This window comes from Streptopelia decaocto, assembly GCF_964273445.1.
Source record: "Streptopelia decaocto genome assembly, chromosome: 3".
NCBI classification, from domain to species: Eukaryota; Metazoa; Chordata; class Aves; order Columbiformes; family Columbidae; genus Streptopelia; species Streptopelia decaocto.
This window is the reverse complement of record NC_138656.1, coordinates 41432725-41459510: the sequence shown is the minus strand read 5'-3', so window position 1 is coordinate 41459510 and position 26786 is coordinate 41432725. Positions and strand designations below refer to the sequence as shown.

Genomic DNA, 26786 nt, shown 5'->3' with positions numbered 1-26786 from the left:
AGCTTGCCAAAGCTGAATTAGGGATTTTTTTGTTGAGTATTTCTCTTTGATTTGAGTGCAACTCATGCATAGCATTTTTTCAAGCTAGGGGCTGTTCCTGTCTGCCTTATTTTTCCAATGAAGATAAGCTCGCATTCATTAAGCTATGGAAGAGTATAATTCTGAGTATTGATAATGCAGTGACAGTATTAACAAGTGAAATAACCATGTCATGTTCAGCAAATATATGAAATCTAGGTCTGTTTGTGGTTAGACATCTTCCTGAAATATGGTGGTGTTATATTCCATCTTATTTGTAAACAGCCTCTTCAGGATTCAACTTTTTGCATTTCTCATCCATTAGACCTTCTTACAAGTCCTGGTACTACTGCAGTTGTATAAAATTTGTTCTGGACATCAATCTAAGTACTGGCCATTTGGACATTTTTATTTATTTATTTAACCTAAACGAATTACACTGGAGTAATAGATTCAGTCTGACTTTGTGAAAACATAGCATCTGCTGAATGCTACACTCAGTTGAATAACATATGTTAGAAAAAAAGACAGATTGTGAGCTATTTAATGTCTTCATTACAGTGGACATGTGATTTATATGATGCTAACATGCTTCTGTACAGCTTTTCCTGTTGGACTGGGTGAACCAGGATCCTCATGAAATAATATAGAATATATGTCTGCCTTAAGGAATAGAGAGTGCACAGAGATCCCTGAAACATGCACCAAGCAGATTAATTTCCAAAACAGAGCAGTTGCTGTTGCTATAGTTGATCACTGTGCACTAGCTAATTAGTGGGATTCAAGGGCACATTAACCTGGCTGTTCTGTTTCTGGACATAAATGTTTCCATTTGGCTCTACGCTCTTCTCTGTCAATGGAACAGGATGTTCAGATCTCCTTCATAAGCCGTGCAGACATGCTCATGGTGTCTTTTGTTTTTAAATGTGAGGCTGATAACTAGCCTGTGTGCCTAATAATTAAATAGCTTAATAAAATGACATGGTGGTGTTCATATCATTTTTAGCAGATGGGGGGTTTTGCAGCATAAAAAAATGACATCAGAAATAGATGATGCTCTTGGAGAAAATTCTCATAGTGAACTGGATCATGAAGATTGAGCTAACCCCTCCTAAATCTGGAGGCCAGGTCAATTTGAGTAGGGCAGTATGCTCCAACTTCTATGCATTAACACAAAACTTCATTCTTCACTGTTCTGAATGGGACACTGCTCATTGGCACAGGAAGTAATTCAAACATGTGAATGGAAAACAGGGATCATGTCATTTTTGTTGTTTTTTAACCATGTAAGGGGCTATTTCTCATGTGAAGTGTGTTTAAAGGGCAGTGTATTTGAAAAGAAATTCTCACTGTGTTCAAGATGATACGATCCAAATTGGGCTAGTTAAAGATTTGCCATCAGACACTTCAATTAATCTGATTTCCTTACCTTTTGTTTTCAAATTGTCAGTGGTATCCTGAACAACACACTGACCACATCTTAATTGTTAAAGCTTTGATGGTTATTACCTTGTGGGTTATCATATTGGACGCTTTTATATTAATTAGCTTTGCTTTTATTTTTTTTGTTTGTTTCTTTAATTATAATATGTGCTTATTTAACCATGTTTGTTAAAGATATGCACTTAAAAACTCTTTCTTTAGTACTCTGTCCCACATTCTGCTCAGATAATTGATTCTTTCTGCGTGACATCATGTTGCTTTCCTGCTCATATATCAGCTGTTATTTTTTCTTTCTTCCCCCCACCTTATTATTTCCTTTTCCCTTCTCTTCTCTTTTATTTTTCTTTTGTCTTCAGCCTGTTCTGCAAACTTGGAGTTCTTGTCAGGCATAGGATTTCACTGTTTGGTAAGGAGACCCTTGACAAATATTAGCATGGCCATCACTTGGTTTTCTTTGCCATTTTTGCATTGTGTTACGTGCTGCTTTGTTGCATGCTGCATGGCTGAAATGCATGGTCTTCACAGACCAGTAATTGTTTAGGCTGGTAGATCACGGAATTTATTAGATAGAATAAAAAGCTTCTGTAGTTAACAGTTTGGGGGGTTTTGTTTAGTTTTCTGTGTGTCTTAACTAATATCTGGACTTCATTATCCTACCAAATAATTTTGCTGAGTTAATTATAATTACTAATTTGCCATATTATTCTAAGTCATTTGGGAAAAATGGAGCATCAGAAATGTGCATTTGTGTTGGAAAGTCATTAAAGAAAATTTGTAGTGGGATGAAATGCTTAGTTATGTTCTGTGGAATTCTGAAATATTCCCAGATGTGCTTGACTCCACATATGCATGTGTACTATCTTTCTGGTATTATCTGAATCTAGCAGGAGCTCGGTGTTTGTCTTATGCCATGTGAAAATCACTTAATTGAAGTAATTTTGAAGTCTGTATCAAGTGTCTACATTATATGCAATGTGTGGCACAGTTATATACTCTGCAATTTTTAGCTATGCCATTATGATAGGTTAGTAGAAACACAACATCTTATGTGTATATAGCTTCTATGATGGATGCATTGCAAACTTCAGCATCCATGAACATACCTAATTGTGTAATTATCTAACGAATTAGAATGTTATTAAGATTACATGCATCTAATTCAATTACTACATATTTCATTCAATTTGAAGGGAAGAAACTCGCTGCAGCAGTGTGGTGTTTAAAAAGCTTACATACCATTATGAAAACCATTAAACTGAGAAGAAAGATTGGAAGTTATTTTAGGATATCACTTTTAAATATTTTTTTGGGATGAGCTGAGTTGATTTTCCTGTAAAGCCAAAAGATCATAGCAGAAATGGAGTTATTTCTGCAGCTGTGTGGCATTGTGTCAGCTTTTTCTGAAGGGTGGAATATGACACAAATGTACACATAAGTTCTGTGTTATACCCTAGTTTGTTTCTTCAAAGAATGAACTAGCTCAGGTATACTATTGAAATTTTGTAAATATTTTTTGTTATTGTGTGAATTTGGTTTTCTGCCCCCCCCCTTTTTTTTTTTTAAATGGGTAAGAGTTGAAGTTAAAAATCTTGAGTGAATGTACATTTCTACACTACTAAAGAAAAGATCTTTTCTACCCCCACTCTCAGCTTTCTTAGTTCCTGTTTGGCTGGGTTCAAGTGGTAGAAGGAGACAGACGGGACCAAATGAGTGTTCACTATGGCCACAATTTGGTTTTTCACTTTTCCTAGGGTGCAGTAGCTAACAGAATACAAAATCTTTATGCCAACACAGAAGTGTACTGTCATTTTTCCATGAGTTATGACAAGGTCAGCATAAGACTCTGGAGCATGGTCATTTCTTGTGGACCTACTAACTCAAGTCAAAATCACCTGACAGTTTGCGCTACCTTGGCAGTGAATTATATCATGTTAGAAAAACTGAGTTGCACTTACTCTAGCAAAGACAACGACACTGTAGAAGCGGGGGGAATGCTCATGAGGACAGGCTCTGAGCACAGCTGGGGCCTAGAAAGTTATTTTTGTGCTTTAGGGGCATCTTGAATGAGCAAGCATTGCTCTATAATAACCTTTCTTGATAGTGGGGAGTTTGCTATTACAAATATCAAAATGTTATATATTTTTGCTCCATAGGTGTTTTATAATATCATGAATTTGAATGGTACTTCTGAGGATACAGCTACATGTATGAAAGTCATTAGTAAAAGTTGTGTAGCTTAAGTTGAATATAGAAGTCTTGGTAAAACGGGAAATTAAGCAGGCACGTCTTCCAGAGTGAATTTAAACAGTTGATCTCATTTGATATGTGCCACTGAGATTATGGAATTGTAATTCAGCATGGAATTATTATTTCGTTACAGTGAGAATGTAGATTTTGATCCTAATAACTTACTGTTTGAGAGCTGTAGCTGGGCATCAGTAAGACTGTATTGATTTACTTTTGTTATTATTAGTGGGCTGAATTTGAAACTTTTTAGTGAGTATTTTGGTGAAATTAGCTTTTGAATTTATATTTTCTCAACTGTAAAAAACAAATTTATATGACTAGTTTGATTCACTTTTAATGTTGTTTAAATCTCCAGTAAGGCATTCTTTCTGTGTAAGTATGTAAGTATTAAAAAAAGAAAATCTTCATATTGGTAAGACAGACCCATGTAGTCTGAAATAAATTTAGCTAAGTGAGATATCATGTAAGAAAGGCCTGGTTTTCCTCACTCCTTTTGGGGAACTTAGGAACTCCTCTAATTAAGGTCTCTAAAAAGAAACAGAAGGATTTGTCTGCCTAATAACATCCTGGATTTATAAGCATTTTTCCAGTGAGACATCCTTGAATCAATATCCATAGTACTTTCGAAATACAGCAACAGTTCTTCCCTCCTGATATAATAATATGGCTTTCTAAAATATGTGGAACTGCACCTCAGATTACTAAAGAAACTCAGTTGTGCAGTTCTTGGGATCAACTGCATTTGTAATACATGCTGAATAGTGATCCAACCATCAAGCTGATATTTGGACTAGCTCCTGGAATACTTTTATCCTTAAAACCTCTTGAACTGATGTTGTTTAGTATTTTTGTGTGTCCAGCCTCTATTATTTTGAGTTGTGTGAAGAGTTCCTTTAAGCAATAGCTCTTGTTTCAGTTTTTATTGTATTGGATTGTACATTATCACCTGCCACACTTTCATGATATAACAAAATTTTATATGGTGCACGTTCATTTCTGTGTCAGGGTATTTTGTATCTAGTTTTCAGGCTTCTGAAAATGAAGAACATTTTTAATTAAAAAAAAATAATGTTTTTAATTTAATGAATGTACATATCTACATTGTGAAATATTTACAACAGAAATAAAACTAGTTTCATTAGAAAACCCTCATTTTAGGTTTCATAACTCAGTTTAAAAATGATGGTCTTCTGAAACTGACTTCTGACCTCCGATTGGAAGCAGACTGGTTCTTGAAACGTTCAATTTTAAAAGATTTTTTTAAGTTTTACATGTGAATTTTAGGGTAATATATTTATTTTGAAGGGTTTTGTTCTAGAAACACAATGAAAACATCTAAATTCATGACACTGAATAAAAGCAAGACACAGAGTTTCCACTAATTCTAAACCTATCTTTCATACAAAATTGCGCTTTCTAATATTTTGCAACCAATCCTACCTGAAGGAGATATTCCAGGACAGAAGTTTCATGATAATTTTGAAAGTCTGTTTTTCATGTTACATGGATAAAACTGGCCAAACTGTAGTATGTCAATCAGTTTAGACTCAAGGGGGCTGCATTTGACATGGTCACTGAATTCTGCTCTGATGTCCCGGCCTGTGGAACGAACCACACTGCAGTATCTGCTACAGGGATATGCCTAAAGCTTGTCTGGTTTACAGAATAACTAGATGAACCCCTTCCATCAGGGTGCAGCAAATGAAGTACCTGATTCCCAATAAATACATGGCTCTTGAAGTGTGTCTACGTGGTATAAATAGATTGCCAAGGTAAATTTTTAGAGAACTGGAGTGAGCGTCTCTATACTACACTGTAACATGCAGTGTCTATGCATTTGCATGATGAATGCTAAGATACTATGACAGTGTAATCCACAGTCTAAGTCTGGGTTGCTTTGGCCATGTCCCTCCATTCCTGCTGTCATCCACAGGGTCCTGCACTCTCTTCTTCATCAGAACTGGCATTCATATCACCAGAGTGGTAAAATAGTAAGGAAAAAAAAAAAATAGGAGCTGACACCTTTAGGGTGATTTTTGGGCAGGATTTTTTTAGACCACTTCAGCTTTCTTATCTGCTCCCTATATCATTGCGTGCCCACCAGTGCCAGTGCAAAGATAGTGGGGCTGCCTGGCTAGGGGCAGCCATGGAAGACGCGGTTTGGGTTTGTTTAGTTTATCGTGGATGAACACCACAACAATACCTCCTAATTCAATAGCATAGGACAACATAGTGCTACAGTAAGCCTCTCACTCCTTCTTTGCAATGTATCTTTTAAAGTCTGTTTCATTGAAACAATTAATAATTTTAGTTGTATTTTTGCCTATGTTTTCAAGTGAAATAACCAGCAGTGAGAAAGTATAGTATGCTGCATGCAGATGATGATATTTTCAGAAATCAGAAATCTATTTTATCTTCAACAATTTTTTTTGAGAGAAACTTGAAATACAGAAAAAATATTTTCATTTTTGCAGAGATTTACTATTTATTTATTTATTTATTTATTTATTTATTTATTTATTTATTAAATAGATCAAATAAGCTGTGTATCAAATTTTTATAGCTTAAATCTGTCTTGGATTTAAAAAGTGAACTTGGAGGTGGCTTGTACATGGCAACATCTTGGAATGTACATATGCTTATAAGCATGTTGTGTGTAAGTTTTCTGTTTACATACATAAGCGTAAAAAAAAATAATTGATTCTGAGAGTTGCATATTATGTCAGAGACTGTTACTCATGTGGGCTGCACCTGAGCCTGCAATAAATGGCTTCAGCCTATTGGTAATATGAGGGAAATAACCTTTTCGATAACATTGTATATAAATGTTCTGTTCCTGCAATAGCAGTTTGTGAAGATGGAAAGCTTTTATGTTACTGAGAGGGGGAAGATAAATTTTCAGATAAACTTAAATCAATTAAGCAAAATCTATAGAACTTAAAACTAGACAATACACTGTAGCTCTCATTAACCTCACGTTTAAGTGCTTCCATCTTTACTGCCTCAGCTATTTGATGAGATGCTTTACTGCCTCTAGTTACTGCATTTGTGTAAACAAGGCTAAGACAACAAACTGCATGTTTTTTAACTTGAATGTTAAAATTATGCAGAAGTTCAATTGCTGCTATGTCATTTCTTCTTTCATTAAAACCAGAAATAACAATTAGTAGAGTATAGGTATGCTATACAGTATTGTCAGCTTAATTGGTGTATAATTTTTCTCCCTGTTTAGGAAATGATGCAACATCAATAGTCAACTGTCTTCACATACTGGGCCAGACCTTGGATGCAAGGTAATACTGAATATATTTTCTAAAGTCCAAAAAAAAATAATTTAAGAAAATAATATGCAGTCAGGTTTGGGCTACATGTGTAATGCTAAAGAATTTCAAAACTCAAGAAATTATAGTGCTGAAAAGAATTCCCATTGCAAAGCAGGTTAATGACTAGTTAATTACTAGTTTGGCAGAACAGTATTTGTAGGTTACACTTTCAACTTCAGTTTGGATTAATGGTGTTCAGGAACCGTTGGCTGTTAGTTCATCTGGTTTAAATCATGTGATTGTTCCCAAACACAATAATGTTAGAAAAATTTTTATTCTTTTTCTTACTCTGTTTAGTAAAAGAAATCAGGAGTTAAATGTACATAGAGTGTGGTAAATCTGTCTCATAGATTGTCTTCACTGCAAAGTTAGTTGAGGTTCTAATTTGAACCAAAAAACCCCTTTACATGTAGTTCAGTGGTACTTTAAAGTAAAATTCACATGTCTGAGCCATTGTGATGTTCATGGTTGAGACAGTCCTGAAATATTGGAGGGTAATGTGTTGCTTTTCAGGAACTATACAGTAAACTATCTGTGCTAACAGCAGACTCTTAGATCTTTGTAGTTTTGAAATAAAGCATGGCACAATAGTTTTATATATATATATATATATATATATATATATATGATATATAACTACTTCCATGGTAATTTAAGGTAACTTTTTTGCTTTGTATTTACTCTCAAAGAATTGACTGGATTACATGCAGATTGCTCTTTTTCTCAGTATCTTTGCAGTGGCATAAATGAACAAATTTTACTTTCAGTTTGCTGTGGGGTAAGTTCATGGTCATGGTCATCACTATGGCTCAGCTGTTGCATAGTAATCCTTTAGGTTACAGTGTCTTCATGTTTGGTGTTTGTTCGGTTTGGGTTATTTTGGTCATAAATTGACCAAATTGCCCATGCTCTATGCAATCACGCAGGTGGAATACAGATATGGGTAGAGGTCACCAATTCAGCTCTTGGTGGAGATGTAAAAAGAGCTCCAGATGGGGATTCATGGAGGTTACATTAAATTTTGAAAATATTACCACTGAAACTGTATATAGTCACTCTGTAAAACAAACAAACCGATTATTCAATTTACAAAACAATTTCACCTGGATTTATTTCCCAAAAGCCTAAATGAATACTTTCCTTAAACAAAGAATCTCTGTAATTGAGCTAGTTAAAACAAATAAGGTAATAATTCTCCTGGGTTACATAATTACAAAGCGGAGTATGGTGTTACAGTTATATATTAATATTTATTTGGTTGGATTGGTTTGTTTTAAACTCATTTGGTTGCTTTTACTCATGCCTTTCTGATGCCCTTATTCTGGAGGCTGAAATATGACTGTCATTGTCAGGAAGACTTTCTGAGTTCTATCTTGAGATAGTTCTTCTCTTCCTAGAGTCATAAATTCCAGACTTACTCATTGGTGGTTTTGTTGTTGTGTTGTTGTGTTTTGTTTTTTTCTTTTCTTTCCTCTGAAGGCAAGTGAATCAATTTACAAAATTAAAAGGACTTCATTTTCTCAATGGGAAACCAGATAAAACATCCTTGCATTCTGCAGGATACCTATGTGCGTGTTTTGTTTTGTTTTATTTTTTTGTGGGTTGTTCGGCTATGAGAAGATTTTACATTATCAAAAGATGAGATTTTTCTTTAGATCTTTGTAATCTATTTCATACACGTCAAGATTAGGATTTTATTCCATACTTGTCTAATAGAATATTGTTCTCATTCTTTTTGCATGTTATATGCAGGACTGTGATGAAAACTGGTTTGGAATCTGTCAAGATGGCATTGAGAGCCTTTTTGGACAATGCTGCTGAGGATCTGGAAAAAACAATGGAAAATCTTAAGCAAGGCCAGTTTACACACAGCAGAAACCAGCCAAAGGGTGTTACACAAATCATTAATTATACCACAGTTGCTCTCCTGCCAGTGTTATCTTCATTATTTGAGCATATTGGACAGCACCAGTTTGGGGAAGATTTGATATGTATGTATTATTTAGAAGTGCCATGCCACTAAAATATCTGTATTGTCATGTAGTAAGCATTACTAGACTTGGTTCTATTGGAGAATCACAAATCTTATGCCATTTTGACAGAATTGTCATAGATGTAATAAAAAATTTGCTGTAATCAACCTTGAACAATCTGCAGGATTTAGTGGACTTTGTGTAAATATTAAAGCAGATATGACTGTGATTAGACAGTCAGAAGGCTTGATTTTGTGGGTAACTTTACCATAGTTACACTGTGACTTTCTCCTTATGTGAAAAGTTACTTTCTGTAAGTTACTTCATCTTTGCTCTAACTATAAATGAGTTTATGCTATGAGAATGATTTTATTCCGTCATACACCGTCATGCACCTTGACTCACTTTCAGTTAGTGGGGAACCTGGGTAGGTGCATCTTAGATCCTAAGGAAAAATGGAAGGAGCTCCTGAAGAATTCAGGCACCAAAGGGAATGTGTATAAGACTCTGTATATCGGATTTCTGTATAGTTTCTGATTATGGCAGATTCAGTGTCCTTTATTATACCAAACTCAGTCTCTGCAAGACAAAATTTTGCAGTCTGCAACACAAAATTATAGTTTTATTTATTTTGGGAACTCTGTAGGAATTCTGCTGTCCAGGGTGCACTGAAGGAAGTGATGCTGCTCTGTGTATCTAACTCAGTTGTAGAAATAACTGAGAGGAGGACCTGGAAGAAAAGAATACCAAAATATATTTTTTCTATTTTTAGAATCTGGAAAAGTATTCTATAAATAGCATTAAGAGGACTCTTTTTGAAAATGTGGAGTTGTATTGATAGTTTTGCATGTAATGAGATATAAACATCCACTTTATAGAAAAAAATTAATGAGAAAAATTCAGGAGAATGTGATAGTATAGAAAATCTGTTACTATGTTTTTGTAATGTGTTTTATACAGTGGTGCCACACTGTAAATCTATATATTACCTAATAACATATGTTCCCTAATAATTTTTTTTTAACTTTCAGTACATTGATTTAGCGTGAAACTTTCTTAAGTGCTACAGAAAAACTAGAGAAGATTCATTGAGTAATTTCTTTATAGCTATTAAATTAATAAATTCTAAGACTATGCAGTTAGGTATTATCCATAAAGACTTGGTATGATATTAATTTCAGAAAGGTAGTGCACTAGTGAAAGGTGTTTACTGTCTTAGCTGGTAACTTGATATTGAAGTTTTGAGTAAAATGGAAGTTTTGAGTAAAAACTGTGGCACTCAGTGGTCAGAAGATGTTTTGTGTTTAGAGACTGATTTCTGTGGATTATGTTTGACAGCTTAATATTATTAATTCAGTTATTGTCAAAAGAAATGTATTTTAATTCTACAGAAATGTATTGCCAAGAAAAATCTCTTTTACCTATCATTTTCTTCTTCTTTTTTTTTAGTGGAAGATGTTCAGGTCTCCTGTTACAGGATATTGGCCAGTTTATATGCTCTGGGAACTAGCAAGAGTATCTATGTAGAGCGGTAAGAAGAAAAAGTGTTCCTCTGTTCTTAATATTCGTGCTCATATTTAGCTTCATGAATATGCAGTCCAGAAATGAATACAGGAAAAGATTATTGTTGGAAAGGTATCTTGAGAGAAAAAAGGTGCTCAGATGTTAAGTGAAATGCAGCTGCATTTATTATAATACACTTAAAATGTTGTATTATATGTTTGTCAAAATATATTTCTTAATTAAAACAAGAATTACAAATAAAATTATCTGACTTTACCATAAATATAACTTGATTTGAGGATCAACTGGGGAACTGTAGAAAGATGTTGTTCAGCTATTTTTGTAATTGTTCCTTATATATTAATTGTGATGTATGTTTCTTATTACCCTAAGCTTAATTTGTCGCTCATACAGCACTACTTCTCTAGCTAAAATACCCAGGGGAATGAGGCCTTATTTTTTTTTTTTTAGCCTTTTTTTTGTGCATCTGTGTATTTGTTATTTGTATTTGTTAACCTCCCTCCTTAATAAGGGATATAAAATTATTTTGGTTTAGTATTTGGCAAATAAATGATGTGGGTTTTGTAGTTAAGATGAAATATATGAGTGTAAGTGATAATTTTGGTGTATGGTTGTCTACAAGCAGTGTCGCAAGTATGTTTTGCTTGTGAAGACGTAATGAAAAGGAAAGAAAAAGAAGGAGCAAACAGGATAAGTAATAATGGGAATGAAGTTAGATTTTACAAAATCAAGTGTAATGTCTTAGATCTAGAAAGAATATAAATTCCTAAAATGAGATAAAATATAGACTGAAGATGTATCTTGATAAATCACAAGATCAGTTTGGAGGCCTTTTTGTTTGTTTGTTTGTTTTTTTTCAATGTGAGCTCGGGGGACCTCCTGGATTTCTGTTATCTGTGTGGCTCAGCTTCAGCAGCTAAGGTTTTCTCACATATCTAAGATCTGTTCTGATAAACTGAATTAGAAATCAGAAAGAATAGTTTTAAATGTCCCCTGAAGGATCCAAATGAAGTGACAGGTGATCACTTCTTCCTAGTGACCAGCTTTTCACAATTTTGGCACACTTAAAAAAATTTGATTATCAAATAGATGTTGAAGAAATTAGAGCCATGTTTTTGCACAAAACTTTCAGAGTTATTGATCAGTAGAAGTGATTTTCCACTCTCTGAATAATTTGACTTTCATGCTAGATCAAGGTCTGATTATTAGTATTTCTCAGAAAAATGAAATTATATCACTCAAATGAATGGTAGTTGTATTTGATTTCTTGGTCTATTCAGTAGCTTTTTCTTAATAGTGGAGATTATAATGTCAGTAAAGCTGAGAGGAAAGTAATAGAATGGAAGACATTATTATGATGACTTTGTGGTGTCTTTCTGCATGTTCTTCATTTATTCTCAGCTAAGTAGGCCACCTTTGACATTTTACATCTTACAATTCATTCATATATTAGCAGAGGGTTGTTGAACTTCAATTTCTATTACCTGTTCTTGTGTTGATAATCCTGATAATGTAGTGGTTTCTCTCTTTGAGATGAGCTCATCTTAGAATAAAAATAAAGCTGGCATGCAAGTATCACAAGGTGTAGTCAGTCATCAAAATTGTGTATGCTTAACGACGTTTGTTAATTCACAGGCAACGATCAGCACTAGGAGAATGCTTGGCCGCTTTCTCAGGTGCCTTTCCTGTGGCTTTTTTGGAAACTCATTTGAACAAACATAATATCTACTCAATTTACAATACCAAGAATGCGAGAGACAGAGCAGGTATTTCCAGAAATTCACAGTTTCACTATAAATGCTGCTTGCCTTAATACGTGCACTTTTGCATACATTTGATAGTACAAGTATTTTCTCGTAGTCTCTTGGTTGTATTTCTTTCCCAGGTTAATGAGCTAAGTCTGGTAAAACCAATTATTTTGTGTTTCTAAAGACACCAATGTTTTCATTTTGAGATACCATTCTCAAAAGACCACTTTTGAATCTATTTATTGAAAGCACATTTTTATTACCTTACATATTAGATATTTGATGATAAAATGATATATTCTAATCAGTAACTTTAATTATTCAGTTTTCATATGCAATGTTGGATCCCTAAGACATACACACTTCAACTGAAGAAAAATAGCTTTTCTTGTATTAAATACATAATATACTCTTAGCAAGTAAATACACTGCAGAGTAGCATGTAAATTGCTTTTTCTTTGTTTGAAACAGAAGACAGCACAGATACAGATACATTCCGGTATCATTATATATGTTTATTTTGTGTATACCATTTTTGTTCCATTCTGAAACTCTCGATATTTCTTATGCTAAAACACAGTAGTTGAATAAGGTGATACACACTACTTGTTCCTCTTGCAAATGGAAGAGAAGTTACAGTAGAACTGGTCGAACTCTGTATATATGCTGAGTGTGAATTATATCACAGATATATATAGATGTCAGTGAATAAGACATCCATTTATAATGGTGTTCCTTTTATAACTTTGCCTTTATTTTGAAAAGAGGGCATATATCAGATTTATTCTTCAAAGACCTGCAGTATCTTCAAAATGTCAACAGCCATACTTACTTACCATATATATTCAAGCTGTTTTAATACATCTAGAAAGACAGTCAGCTGAATTTTAATTGATTTTTAACAGAAATTTCAATTTATTTTCCAAAATTGTGTTAAGCGTTAAGGAGACTCTGTGATGGCTATGTAAAATGTTTTTGGGTCTAAACAGGAGAAGAGAGTGTTTTTGGAAAAAGCCTAGCCTTACTTTATTTTGCTACAAATATTTGGAGTCGCAAATTGCAGGCTAAATTTTCAATATATAGATATCTGTATATCTCATTGTATGTGTCTGTCAGGATGTTAGACATTCAAGAGCTAATAGTTGTGCTTAGAGATATTTATTTGGAGATGAAAGAAATTGCTTCCAATGATAGAGGCAACTGCAGTGCCTTTACAGTGGATGGAAATGATAATACAAATAATTTGAAAAGTAAACATTTACAATCAGAAATTCACCTCCAAATGCCAATTTCTGAGAATTTGCTCTACTCATTATGTCAGACAATATTCTTTTTCCTCTATTAACATTCCAGATCTCATCTGATGTGTTGTGGAGAGATGTTCTGTTGTATCAGTTTGTCTCCTCAACTGCAAAGCTTACGTTGGAAGAAATTCTGAAATCTAAGCTTAATTTTGAATATAGCAAACTACATCTGATGTCTCTGAATTCATTCCATAATAATTGCATTCTTGAAGCTTCCATATAGGAATTATTTTTATTATAGAAAGTTTCATTATTGAACCTTATATATAAAAACAGTTTATTGCTCAATGGTATGAAAGTACCTGGGTTTTATTGTTGTGTTTGTTGTTTTTTTCTTTTCCTTGGATCAGAAAGGCACAAATGTAAATAGAAAATAAAAATTGTACACAATAGCATTTGAATAGTTTTCCCTCTATGACTTAGTTTATTGATTTATTTTTTTTTTTTATATAGTTCTCAATTTGCCTACTACTGTGGAAGAGGTTTGTCCAAATATTCCTTCCTTGGTGAAGCTAATGGAAGAAATTGTGGAACTGGCAGAGTCTGGTATTCGTTACACACAAATGCCACATATCATGGAAGTTATACTGCCTATGCTGTGTAGTTACATGTCACACTGGTGGGAGCACGGGCCAGAAAACAACCCTGACAAGGCTGAAATGTGTTGCACAGCCTTGACATCAGAGCACATGAACACTCTGTTGGGTAATATATTGAAAATCATCTATAACAACCTTGGTATTGATGAAGGAGCCTGGATGAAAAGACTAGCAGGTAAGATTTAAAAATAAACAAATAAGCATGTGTGTGTATCTTCAGAATATATATATATATCTACACACACTCTGAATTACTCTGTAATTACCCTGTTAAAGCTGGATTAGACCAATGGTCGTATTTTTGTTTTTAAAGAATACAGTTCTTGATGAACCACAAATATTAGATGTAAAGAAAGAGCAGTGTAAGCAGTATGTTTTAATCTCTTAATAAGTGATATGAGAAGCATGATAAGCTATTTCTTTTTTTCCCCAGAATATGCACATACACATTTTACAGTATATTGGATCAAAGGAGTAAAGTTATTTAACCCATTTTCATTATATAGCAAGTTTCCATTTTCAGGCATACACAGTTCCTTGCAGTTCTGCATGAGCGCTGGATCCTCAAAATATTGTTTTGAAACTGTATATCTAACATTTCTATTACAGTGAAGTGTGGAAATGCATATTTCATTTTATTAACCCTTATGTAATTGTGAGAACACCTTAAACTATATCTAAAACAGTTTCTTTCTCAATGTTACAACCTGTAAGGCAAAGTCACTTCAGTGCTGTGAATTCAGTTTTTCAGTTAGGCTTTCTTATGACTTTCTAGTCCTTACTGTAGTAGTAATTTCATTCATGATAGCAGTCTGGATTCCTACTCTTTTGAGGGTTAGTAATGTAATGCACTCTAAGGATAAGTGGTAACTGCCTAAAATTCTTTGTAATCTAATGGATATGTTACAAATGGTTTTGTACTAATGGGCCCAGATGAAGTGGTAATTTACATATTCATTTTTATGAGTAGATTTGCAAAAAGCTTGTGCTAACAAGTCTCAAATGGCTTGATGGATGGTTGAATTAGTCTCGTTTCTATCTACACAAAAGCCTTCCAGTGTCCTAATGTGTGTAAGAAATACAGGCGGGCTTATCCAGCAGGTTTGCCAATAACTAGAGTCTGCTTTCCTGTTCTGTTTGCTCACGCGCTAAAGAGCAAGGTTCAAAAGAGGAGCCAGTGGCTGAGAACTTGTGTGTGCTATGTAGCTATCCACCCATATATACCATTAAACAACTTCTGCATTACTCCATAAAATTGGCAAATATTAATATGCTGACAGAATGCTAATAAAGAGACTTTGCAAGATCATAACACTTGAAACCTTAGGCTTTTCTACCCTCATAGTTGCAAAGCTAATGGACTGCGTGAAATCCTGACCACATTTAATTCTTGGCTAACGTTCTGCCGATTTCAATGGGGGCAGGATTTTACTCTGTAACCTACAAATAGGACACAAGAAAGAGGGGCAAGGTAAAAGTTTTTATTTATATTTTGTGGCCAGGTATATACATAATATTCATTGCCTTAAATAGTGTTTTCCCAGCCCATCATAAGCAAAGTGAAGCCACAGCTCTTAAAGACACACTTCCTGCCACTGATGGATAAGCTAAAGAAAAAAGCAGCAGTGGTTGTGTCGGATGAAGAACATCTAAGAGCAGAAGGCAGAGGTGACATGTCGGAGGCTGAACTGCTCATCCTAGATGAGTTCACCACTTTGGCACGGGACCTCTATGCCTTCTACCCTTTGTTGATTAGATTTGTGGACTATAACAGGTATGTGGAGAGGAGTAGGTCAATGAATCTCATAAAATCTTCCTGTTTATTGCTACCGTCTCCTGTCCCTTGCTATGCCTAGCACTGAATTAAAGTAGCTTTTACTCAACCTGCCAATCTCGAAGTTGTTCAAGCTGATACTTTATGACATTTATTATAGAGGAACTGGGATCTTTTTCAGAAGAAAACCTAAAAAGAGGTGCAATCCAAATCTGTTGGATTAGACCTAGGATTAATGTAAAAGGATTTTAAGCATTTTGAAACAAGACATCAAAAAGCCACTGTTACCCAGAAAGGATTAAAAGCATGCATGCTTCGTTCTGTTGGCTTGTATCCTTGTAAAATGTTGAAAACTGATGTCAAAGCATAAAGACAGTGAGGATCATCCGTGTTTCCACCCCTCTACCAAATTTTAGGGCAAAATGGCTGAAAGAGCCCAATCCTGAAGCAGAAGAATTGTTTCGCATGGTGGCCGAGGTCTTCATTTATTGGTCAAAATCTCATGTAAGTAATTAGTGGTAAATACTTGTTTTAGTTAGGATTCTTAGTAGGCACATCAATTATTTAGTGATTATATTTGAAAAAATTTAATGACAGAAGTGAAAATGCAGATGGCATGGTATTAATGACTTTCAGTTTTCTGGCACTTCTGAAATGCCTGAGTAGCTAGAGGAGTTGATGGTGTTTTGTAGCACAGTAACACTGAATGCAGATATTTCTGTCTAAATTTTTTTGCTGTTAGTGTTGTTGTTTTTGGTTTGGGGTTTTTAATGTATATTAAGCTCATTGAGTTCTGTGTCCTTACACTTCCCCCCCCGCCGCCCAGTTCCTTCCCAATTAGTTATTTTCACCCCCAAAGCCTTTTTAGAACCAGGATGTAAGGCTACTAAATTAGTGGTAGTTATCTCATTAAAGTCCATTTTCCTAAATTGTACGGTCTGTCTGCTTGAACCTCTAGGCAAAGTTACAATAAAAATCATGTGGAAAGGTCCTCAACAAAGGTTTCCTGAAGGAAATATGCAACACTTTTTACAGTCACTTAATTAGTTTTGCAGTGTAGGTCGTATATTGTTCAATTATTAAGACTAGATCTGTAGCTGGCTTGAATGAAACAAAGTCAGTTAATGTTCTAAGAGCAAGGAAGTAGCAAAATTAAACTTACAAGTAACTCTCTGAATAATTTTTCTTTTTTTTTTTTTTGCTCAATGGTACTGTTTTGTATTTCATAAATTTTACCAGTTAAGGTTTTCTTCCTAATTCCACTTATACAAAAGCTACTCTTGGTTCTTAAGTCTGATTCCTCTAGTTTATAGACAAGAACCAAGGCATCTGCATTAAGATCTAATTGGGCACCATCACTGTTAGTGCTTAAATGAAAACGAAACATGATTCATGTGCATACTGGAACAAAAAGGAGGAAAAAAAAAAAAAAAAGAAGAGACTAAATACATTCAGACTTTGGATCTCTATATGGAGTGTTGTCTATACTTAATTGCTTTTCTGCCATAACTTCAATTATCTTAAGTTTGGGAAGCAAGGTGCCTTGTTATTTGTGTATTCGTGCTTGAATTTGACTGTAAGATTTTGTATAAACATCACAGTGCACAGAAACTGGTTGCGTAGTAGTTAGATACTGGATCATCAAATTACTTGTGTGTTCCTAAGTTCAGACTTTAAGTAAAAGTTTCTTATGTATCTGAAAATACTGGGCTTTATAATGGGGGGAAAGAAATATATGAATGGATGATTTCTGGTAAACAAAAACTCAGACCGTATTTTTATATTGAATTAGAAGAGGAATGAGATTTTATCATAGCTGTTTCATAGCCAAAGAAACACTCAACCACAACCCCCTGTGCTATGCCATGTAAATCAAAGCTGGAATTCAAGGCCATTGTTGATCATTAATTTTTTCTGTCTTTGTCCTGTGGATTTTATGTATTTCCAGTTAATTTATATTTTTATTTAGGGTTTATTTAGATAGATTTCTCATATACCATAAGTGCTTTTAGCTGAGATCCTTTATATATTTCCAGAATTTCAAAAGGGAAGAGCAGAACTTTGTGGTACAAAATGAAATCAACAACATGTCTTTCCTCATCAGTGACACCAAATCTAAGATGTCCAAGGTAATGTAAAGATTTTTGTATTTTTCTCTTTGCAGAGGGGAAGGAGAAAGGAGGAGTACAGAGAAGCACTGTTATTTTTTTTTTTTAAAATGAAATCTGTTGCAAAAACTGGGTTGAGAATCAAAAGACAATTGTTTGAGAAAAGCAGTGGACTTTCTAGATATTGGTGCAAAATACTGGCAATGATATAATGGTAGTTCCATGAGATAACAATGAAACTGTATTGGTAGTAAGGAAATTGTCAAACCAGAGATAACTACAAAGTTTCTAGTGCAATTCTTTTATTTAATATTGGATTTTTTTTTTTTTTTTCATCTTTGCTTTATGCTGCAGGCAGCAGTTTCTGACCAGGAGAGGAAGAAGATGAAGCGAAAAGGTGACCGGTACTCCATGCAGACCTCTCTCATTGTGGCAGCACTGAAAAGATTACTTCCCATTGGCCTAAATATTTGTGCTCCTGGAGACCAAGAGCTAATTGCACTGGCCAAAAATCGATTCAGCATGGTAGGTGCTCTTTTTGCACTTCTAAAAGGTAAAAATATTTTACTAATGAAATTATTTGAAATTTTCCCCCATGCTTATTCTTACACAAATAATCAATACTAATTCTAGTACATAAAGGCACGAGTGGCTGTGGTATGTAGTAATCTACATATTGTTCTCATTTTCAGGATATAAAACATTTCAGTTTGGACGTAACTATTTTCTAAATGATCAGTTGTATTTTATGAAGCTTGAATTTGGAAATGAAAATGAGAACTGGATGTGTCCTAACTTCTGTGCCCAATATCATAACTATTTCCTTTTGATCACTCTCACATGAAGGCGAGAATTTCTGTAGGGATAAACTATGTTAAAAGTGATTCTTCCAGGAGTAAACTCACAGTGCACTGATGTGATTGTAATTTGGAATATAATCCTTTCTCAAGCTATAGTACTTTATACACCCTGGTGGGCTATATGAGCTTTGGGAACCTGAACTGAATGTTTACAGAGGATAAAAGATCTCCAAAAGAAACAGAAGTAAAATCAGAGAAGGCTGTGTTCTCTGTTACATTGTCAGGATAAGAAAAAAATCTGTGTTCATGATATTGGTTTCATTTGGTCAAACTTTGGTTAAAGTATGTATATATGTATATATATATATATACACACTTGCATTTAACATGATCTTGTGAACAAATACAAATTATGCCATCCAGAACTTGTTTCTGTGAACTTGGATATGACTAACTCTGGCCTGATACAAAAAGATACATTTCCACTGAGTTTTTCCTCAGTCTTCCACATTGTCAGTTGTATTCATCATCTGAACTAAGCCCAAGGTTGACATTTATATGAACAGTATCTTTCCTTAATTACCTTTTATTTCTAATTTATATGATTTGTAATACATTGACAGAAAGATACTGAAGATGAAGTACGAGATATCATCCGCAGTAATCTTCACCTCCAGGGCAAGGTAATCTATATGCAGTTTTTAAACATGATATTTCTTCCTTTGAATTAATTGTTGGTGCCATATAATGACAACCTGCCTTGGTTTGTTAGGATAACTTGTAGTCCATTTTTCTTTTCTGCCAAGTAACTTGTTTACATCAATTGTTAAATACTAGGTTTTTAATGTGTTTATATATGCATTATATACAATAACATGTGACCCTTCCAATCCCTGCCTATGCACACCATTAGTATGAAATTGGAGACGGGTGTAAGGTCTGTCAGTGTCTAAACTCTACCTTCTATCTTTTGGGACAGAATCTGCAAAATACTCAAGGTTACTTTATATCAGTTTGAATTGTAAAGAAAAAGGAAGCTCCCGCTTTGGCATACTCTGTGAAGTGCAAAATCTCAGCTTTGCAGTGTTTTGTTGCTGTTTTTCAGACTAGGGAAAAGAAAATATTTTGGGAAAAGCACAGATTTTTGTTATTAAATTCCAGTTAGTGCCAGATGAATAGCCCTAGAGGAAAAAGTCCTGACTTAGCCTAGTGTAGTTGGACTGTTTTATTAATGCTTCAAATAATGGCAAAGAATCAGCCATAATACAGAAATGTAATTAAATTATATACGTTTCTTCTCGAGAGAAGGAAAATGAAATTGGAACTGTGAATGGTCCTTTATTTAGGATTGTCTTTTAGCTCCTCCCCCTGCCCCAGGTTTTATTCAAGGACAAAACTAACCAGTATTTCCTGTGCTCATGAAATGATAAAAGAGAATAGTTGTTTGTTTGTTTGTTTGTTTGTTTGTTTGTTTGTTTTCCTGAAAGGGTGTTTAAGAATCATCCAGAAGTCAAGATTCTACTACAATTCAGTGCATGGCAGTGATTTTTGTTTTAATTGCTTGGAAATGGGATGGTTCTTCCTGAATAATATCTTAAGATTAATTTTCTCCCGCCTTAGGTTTTCTGTATATTGCTGCAATGTCAAGCAAGATTATGTGGAGGTGGGGGTTTCTGGGAGCTCACGAGAAGATAAATAAGTTTGTGAAGCCAACAATTAGCATTTTTCACAAAATATTACAAATAGAAGTCCAATAGCTGTAAGTTATAGGGATTGCACGTAGACAAATTTACCACTGAAAACAAAAGATTTGGTTAAATCCTGAAAAAAGCTTGAGATACTTATCCTTATATAGCAAATATTACATAATAAGAAGCAGAAGGAATCACACAGGTAAAGTATTAGGAAGAAAACAACGTTTATGAAGGTCTTCATGAACAACAGTACTAAAGCAATGTGCATGTCATGAACATAGAAACCTTTTATATGTTGGGATTTTGTGTGTGAAGTTCAGTAATGTTTTCTCAAAGATAAAGATAGGTATTTCTATTCTGATATTTTCAGTATGTGTATATTGTCGTTTTGTAAGCTACGCAGTTGTAAATCTTGCATGGCAGTTCATGCTGCTTTTTAGCACTTGTCCTCCTGGTTTAAATACTTCAGTTTCTACTTTGTTTCTTTAGGGTTACAATCTGCATACTGCTATTGAGAGATTTGTCTGTTGCTGCTTTGTTGCCTTGGAGTAATGATACTTCTTAAAATCTTCATCTGTGTTTTCTTTTCAGAAACTTCCTTTGATTCAATTAAAAGTTTTCTTTTGTTCAGCAACATATCACCTCCTCTGTTTATAACACATGAGAATAAAAGTACTTTTCAATTTCTTATATTGATGAAATTTCATGGTGCCTTGGATTATTAAGAAGAAAGTAATCTTAGCTAATCCAAAGTACATACTGATGGATTTTCCAGTTATAAACTTTTCAACAGTGACTTTAGATTCTCCTAATTGTAGAATGAATTCTCAGTGGAAGATGACATTCTGGCAGGGAAACACAGAATGTGTAGCTAAGAAAGCAAAACAGTTATTGTAGCTAGCTTTATTTGATAGCTATCTACGTGTTGCTTTACTAGCTTTCAAAAACTCTGGTTTTGACCTGTGTGTGAAAAATAGTCGCTCAACTACAGGCAAAATACACCATTTCCAGGATTTCAAAACTTCGACTTATTATTGTATTTATTATCTTTATTATGATTTGTTATCTATTGCTAAGTAGTTTGTTCTTCTCAGTGGTACGAAGTATCCTTTCATGAATCATTTAGCAGTGACGCATTCTAGAGTTCACATTAAGCCTGAGTGTATAACTTAATTATTTACAAGTATCATGTATAAAGTTAAATTCAGCAGTTATTTACAAAGTACAATATCAATTATTATGTAATTCTCAGATGTCATTAGTATTCAGTCACTATCAAGTACGTGTCAGATAGTGTCAAGCATGATGTTTCTTGTTAAGAAAAATGATGCCATTGTGTTCCATGCGTACACTATCCTATTTTATCTGATTGAGTCAGACATAAAAGGAACGTATGCCAAATGGTCTTATAGATTTAAATCATTAAATCTTAAGAATTAATGTGTAACTTAGTTAAAATGGTGTTTGTGTAAGGTGGTTTTCAAAACAGAGGAAAAATAACACTTCTTGCAAAGGCTGGTTTTCTTCCAGCCACAGCAATATTCTTTCTTCAAATGGTGTTTTCTGTTAACCACTTTTGCTTCTCAGAGACACCACATTCTGTCACTTATGTTGGAGCTAAAATATAATTTAGCTTGATTTCTTTTTGGAAAACTGCACTATTTGAGAATCATCCTTCTGAATATTTAGCTATTAATGTTGTGGCATCTATTTCATGCATTTGTCTACCTTTGTCTTCACCCTGTTTCTGTCTTTCCTTTCCTTGCATGCCTGCATGCTGTCACTCAGTACCGAGCCTTTTATTTCAAGAAATTGATGATGAAACTTGCATTCATTTTGACACGGATGAAGCTCAAGTCACCAAAATCTTCTTCCAGCCATACTAATTCACACCTTGAAATGTCAACTACTCATACCCTTAGAAAACTACCTGTACAAAAAAGCTGTACCTTGATAGAATGTGAGGAGTCCTCAGATCAAAAGACATCTCCATCTGTGATTAAAAAGTCTTTTGTGGCCTGTCCATTCATGATGACCCAGTCAGATGCTCACACAAAGGCTGTGGATGTGACTGTTGTTAAGAAATGGAAAAGCCAAAAAGTGGAAGAAATACCTGTCAATTGTGGCTTTCTAGGTTGTAATAAGCTATTATTGAGTGACTGTGTAAGTTTATAATCATTCCTGGAACTCGAGTAAACTGTGTATCGTAAGATATTTTGTGGAGATGAATTAGCATTGTGGTTTTATCTTAGGCACATATTGAAATCTGGATCCACAAAGGTGTTTTATAAAAGTAAGTGTTGAATTTAAACCCTATTCAAATCTGTAGGGTTTAGGCTCCTAAATGGTTTAGGAATCCAGGCCAGTGTGACATAAAGCTAAATTGCACAATCAGGAATGATCACTGGCCACAACTCTCACTAAAATGGGTTACACATTGCTTTTGTCTGCAGTGTTATTGGCACAAAAAACGGTTGCAAAGTGTGTTGCAGCAGTGTTGGCTAACAGAAACACTAAGGAGACAAAATGAACCACAAAAGAGATTTGTAATGGTAAAACAGAGAATCACAGATCACTGAAATGGAAAATATGAAATGTAAAGAGAAAAATAAGAGAAAACATTTTGCTTCATACAGTTCTCTATAATTTGTAGACTAAATAAGCAAATGCATCTTGAAAATTCTTTTTTCATAAATTAGCTTTTCATGTTTTGGCTAGCAATCAGTAGTTACGATTTTTTAACAATTGAAAAAAAAGAAAAATATTAGACATAAATAAACCTAATATGACTAATTTCTGTGGCTGAAAACTAAGTAATCCCAACTACTAGAGCAACAATTAATTGTCGTTTGGTTTAATAGATGAAAAATCCGTGTATAATGTCTGCCTACCTCATACTCATTACTTTTCCTCAAATAAGATATTCATTTCTGATACTAGTGCTATTTGTTGGCCCATGATCATTTGCTCTTTGTATGATTATTAGACTTCTAGTACTCTGGAAGCTCAGAAGAAACATTGCACAAATCAGTCTTTAGTTTTGTTCTGCCAGTCAGTGTAGTGGGCAATGTATGGGTTAGTGATGTAAAAGTGTGGGCTAGCCATATAAAGTGCTTCTGTTGTCCGTTGAAGTGGTTTCTGTACTAAATAAACTGTTTGTCCCGACATTAGGAACATTTTGCCCTGGTGACATGTGAAATCTTTTTCCTGCAGCTTGAGGATCCAGCCATTAGGTGGCAGATGGCACTTTACAAAGATTTGCCGAACAGGACTGAAGATTCCTCAGATCCCGAGAAGACTGTGGAAAGGGTCCTTGATATAGCTAATGTACTGTTTCACCTGGAACAGGTTAGACACATTTTCCCAGTTCCATTGCTTCTTATTCTAAACAAAAGTATTCAACCTTTCATTTGTACTTTCACCTGCTGTATTTAGTGTTATATTCTTGTTTTCTTTCTTTTGATGACTACTGCTTAACTGTTTTGTAATCCAATATTGTGGTCATATTGACCACAGTGTGTTTGCATCAGCTCCAAAATCCATTTATTTGGAAAAGGACTAAGAAAATGATACCTATGTTTTAGCTTCATTCTGGTGCATTTCAGCTAGCAGGAAGTAATCACTAAATTGTTCATGGAGCACAGAATGTGAGTGAAAAACAATTATTGAAAAAATACCTTTTTTTCAAGGTATTTTTCCTCAGTTGAGATTCTTGAATTATTGAAGTAGCAAGAAATTTACAGCTGCCTGCATACATTTCTGGCTAAAAGCTGCATGTTATAGCTGCATGGAGTAGAATAGTCAGATGATTTGATACACAGCTTCTCTCATGATGACTTCAGGAAGCTATTTACTATGTACCTGTCAAAAAAATTATAAGAAGCATATCCACTTGAAAAAATCTGTATGTAGTTTGTGTGAATGTCGCCAAGAAGATATTCAATGAGAAAATTAAACTGGCATTGAAATTCTAAAAATTCTTGATAATCTGAAAGTTTTAACAAGACTACTCATTTGTGGTCCAGCAAACTGCTTGCATATGTGAACTCAGACTCTGGTGTAACAGTGAATACAAACCAAGGTTAGCCTGGCTAGCTCAAATATTATTTGCTGCATTCAAGAAATAGTAGAAGGAGGTTAGGGGGATGATTGTTTCAGAAAGTGCTGGCAGAATATTTAACTTGTTTCAGAATCTGGCATGAAGCTCTGTTGTTTATCGTGAGCTTCCCATGTGACCTGGGCAACAGTAACTTTAAAACAAATCTGTAATTTATTTAATGTCCTTCTTCCCACCAGCACTGATAGAATTTTGTTTTTTGTCTCTCGGATTAAACTTCTCCCCAGAAATAGGTCAACCAAGAATAAATGTTGGAAGTTAGCTGTCTGTTTTGTTGGTTTTGATTTCATATTTTTGCTCCCTTTGGGACGAGAGTATTATTTCTCTTTAAGTTTTTAATTCTTTAATTTTGAAATAACGAAGTCCGCTATGTCGGTACATTTTACAAGTCAAAGACTATTTGATACATTTAGTTTTCCCATTTTATTTACTGAGTTGTTAGTTATTTTGCACTTTAAGCTTTTGTAGTTTGGAGAAATTGTTCAAGGGAGTGAAACCCAAGGTATGATCCTTGTGTTCTCTATGTTCTGTCACAGGATCAATCTCACAGGGTATAGAATCCAGCAGTAGTACACTGTAATACCAGATGGACATTTCATATCAAACCTTTTGATCAGACTTAAACAATTACTTGTAGTGAAGTAAATGCTTTTATTCTGGGACTTTCCACCTATTTTTTTAGAGATCTGGCCCCACAGTTTTACTTAGCTTCTGTAGACAAGTGCTCAGGTGCTTTTGTTACCGAAATGAGTGTTTCAATGTCTGCAAAAAATAATGAATATGCAAGCACTGGGTCTGTTTTTATGATGGTGTTGAGTAATCCTTTGCTGTCCAAATACAAATACTGTGTTCTCCAAATATACATACTCTGAATACTTTCTTATTCCACTGGCAAAGATCAGTTCATTCTTTGTGTTTTCTTTCTGTGCACAGCTAACGTTTTTGTTTTTATTATTTTCAGAGATCTGCTTGTGTAGGCCGAGGCTATTTCTTTTGGGAAAGTATAGAGAGTTTTATAACTGTTTGTGAAGCTATTACTAATTACCTAACTTCCACATTTTGGTTTGCCTGACTTCTAAATTATTAGTGCTGACTTCGTTTTGTGACTATAAATATGTTTGCAGTGAACTCTTTTCTATTCTTTCTCTTAAATATTTTTGATTTGGGTTTTATCTTTTGGAAAAAATTTGTTTTTGAATGTCACCATTTAATCTTACAAGTGTAATTGTCCATTTCACTGAATGCTTGGCATTATTTTAGTCTGTTTAATTAAATGTTTATTGTTTAACTATGAATAATTTTTTGTATCTTACTAAACCAGAAAAGTCTTCTTGGATAACAGTGTTTGGATTGAATATTGAGTCTACATAAACATCATAATCACAGCATATTTTAAATTAAATGCTTTATTTTATTACAAGGGAGAATCACCAAGTCTTTTGGGGTAGAGATACTGACTTCTGTTGAGTCCTTTGATATTGAGAGACAGAAGAGCTATTATTCCACTAGCACAGTTGTCCATAAAAGAAACAAACAAAACCCCCACAAACCAACAAACAATTCCTCACAAAAGACATGTCCCCCTTAATTCTACAAGAGTTGCCTGGCTTATATCAAATGATATCATCTTTATGGAGCAGTTGTGAAGTGAATTACAACTGTGAATATGCCATGGGAAAGGAGTGATCTATAGCACAGCCTGCAGTCATAGTTACCAGTTATCCAGTCAGGCTATACACTGTTGTGTGTGGTTGCTCTTCTGGACCACTGTAGTCATTTTCTTCTGATGGAAACAAGGATGGAAGGTGGAACAAAAGAAAGAGCAGAAGATGAGGATGGAGAGCACCCAATTTAATCTCATGCTGCTGTAGAGCTAAGATGCAGAAAGAGAATGTATCTGAAGACAGAGATGAAATATTATGAAATGTAGCTGAAGTGTTTTGACATATCTTCTGTTCATTCTAGCTATACAGGTTCATGGAAGGGATTTAGTCCTAAGTCTCTGTGCCTCTCTCTCATTTTTAAAGTTAATTCCTTCCCATTATAGCTGGTCATGGTAAAAACTACAAATAAAAGATTAAAGGAATTGTCTTAAATACAATTAAAAGTATTGT

At 34.4% G+C, this 26786-nt stretch overlaps 1 protein-coding gene across 1 annotated transcript in view; it reads left to right on the top strand.

Annotated features, from left to right (window-relative positions):
* RYR2 (ryanodine receptor 2) overlaps positions 1-26786 on the top strand; it is a gene marked incomplete at its 5' end in the record, with an annotated part of 392755 nt that overhangs the window by 302793 nt on the left and 63176 nt on the right. Inside the window, 12 exons of the mRNA XM_082048672.1 lie at positions 1818-1867; positions 6941-7001; positions 8784-9022; positions 10454-10535; positions 12164-12294; positions 14034-14354; positions 15713-15953; positions 16370-16457; positions 17990-18082; positions 18416-18586; positions 19485-19544; positions 23769-23921. Coding sequence (XP_081904798.1) covers positions 1818-1867; positions 6941-7001; positions 8784-9022; positions 10454-10535; positions 12164-12294; positions 14034-14354; positions 15713-15953; positions 16370-16457; positions 17990-18082; positions 18416-18586; positions 19485-19544; positions 23769-23921 — 1690 coding nt within the window. The remainder of the gene's footprint in view (positions 1-1817; positions 1868-6940; positions 7002-8783; positions 9023-10453; positions 10536-12163; positions 12295-14033; positions 14355-15712; positions 15954-16369; positions 16458-17989; positions 18083-18415; positions 18587-19484; positions 19545-23768; positions 23922-26786) is intronic.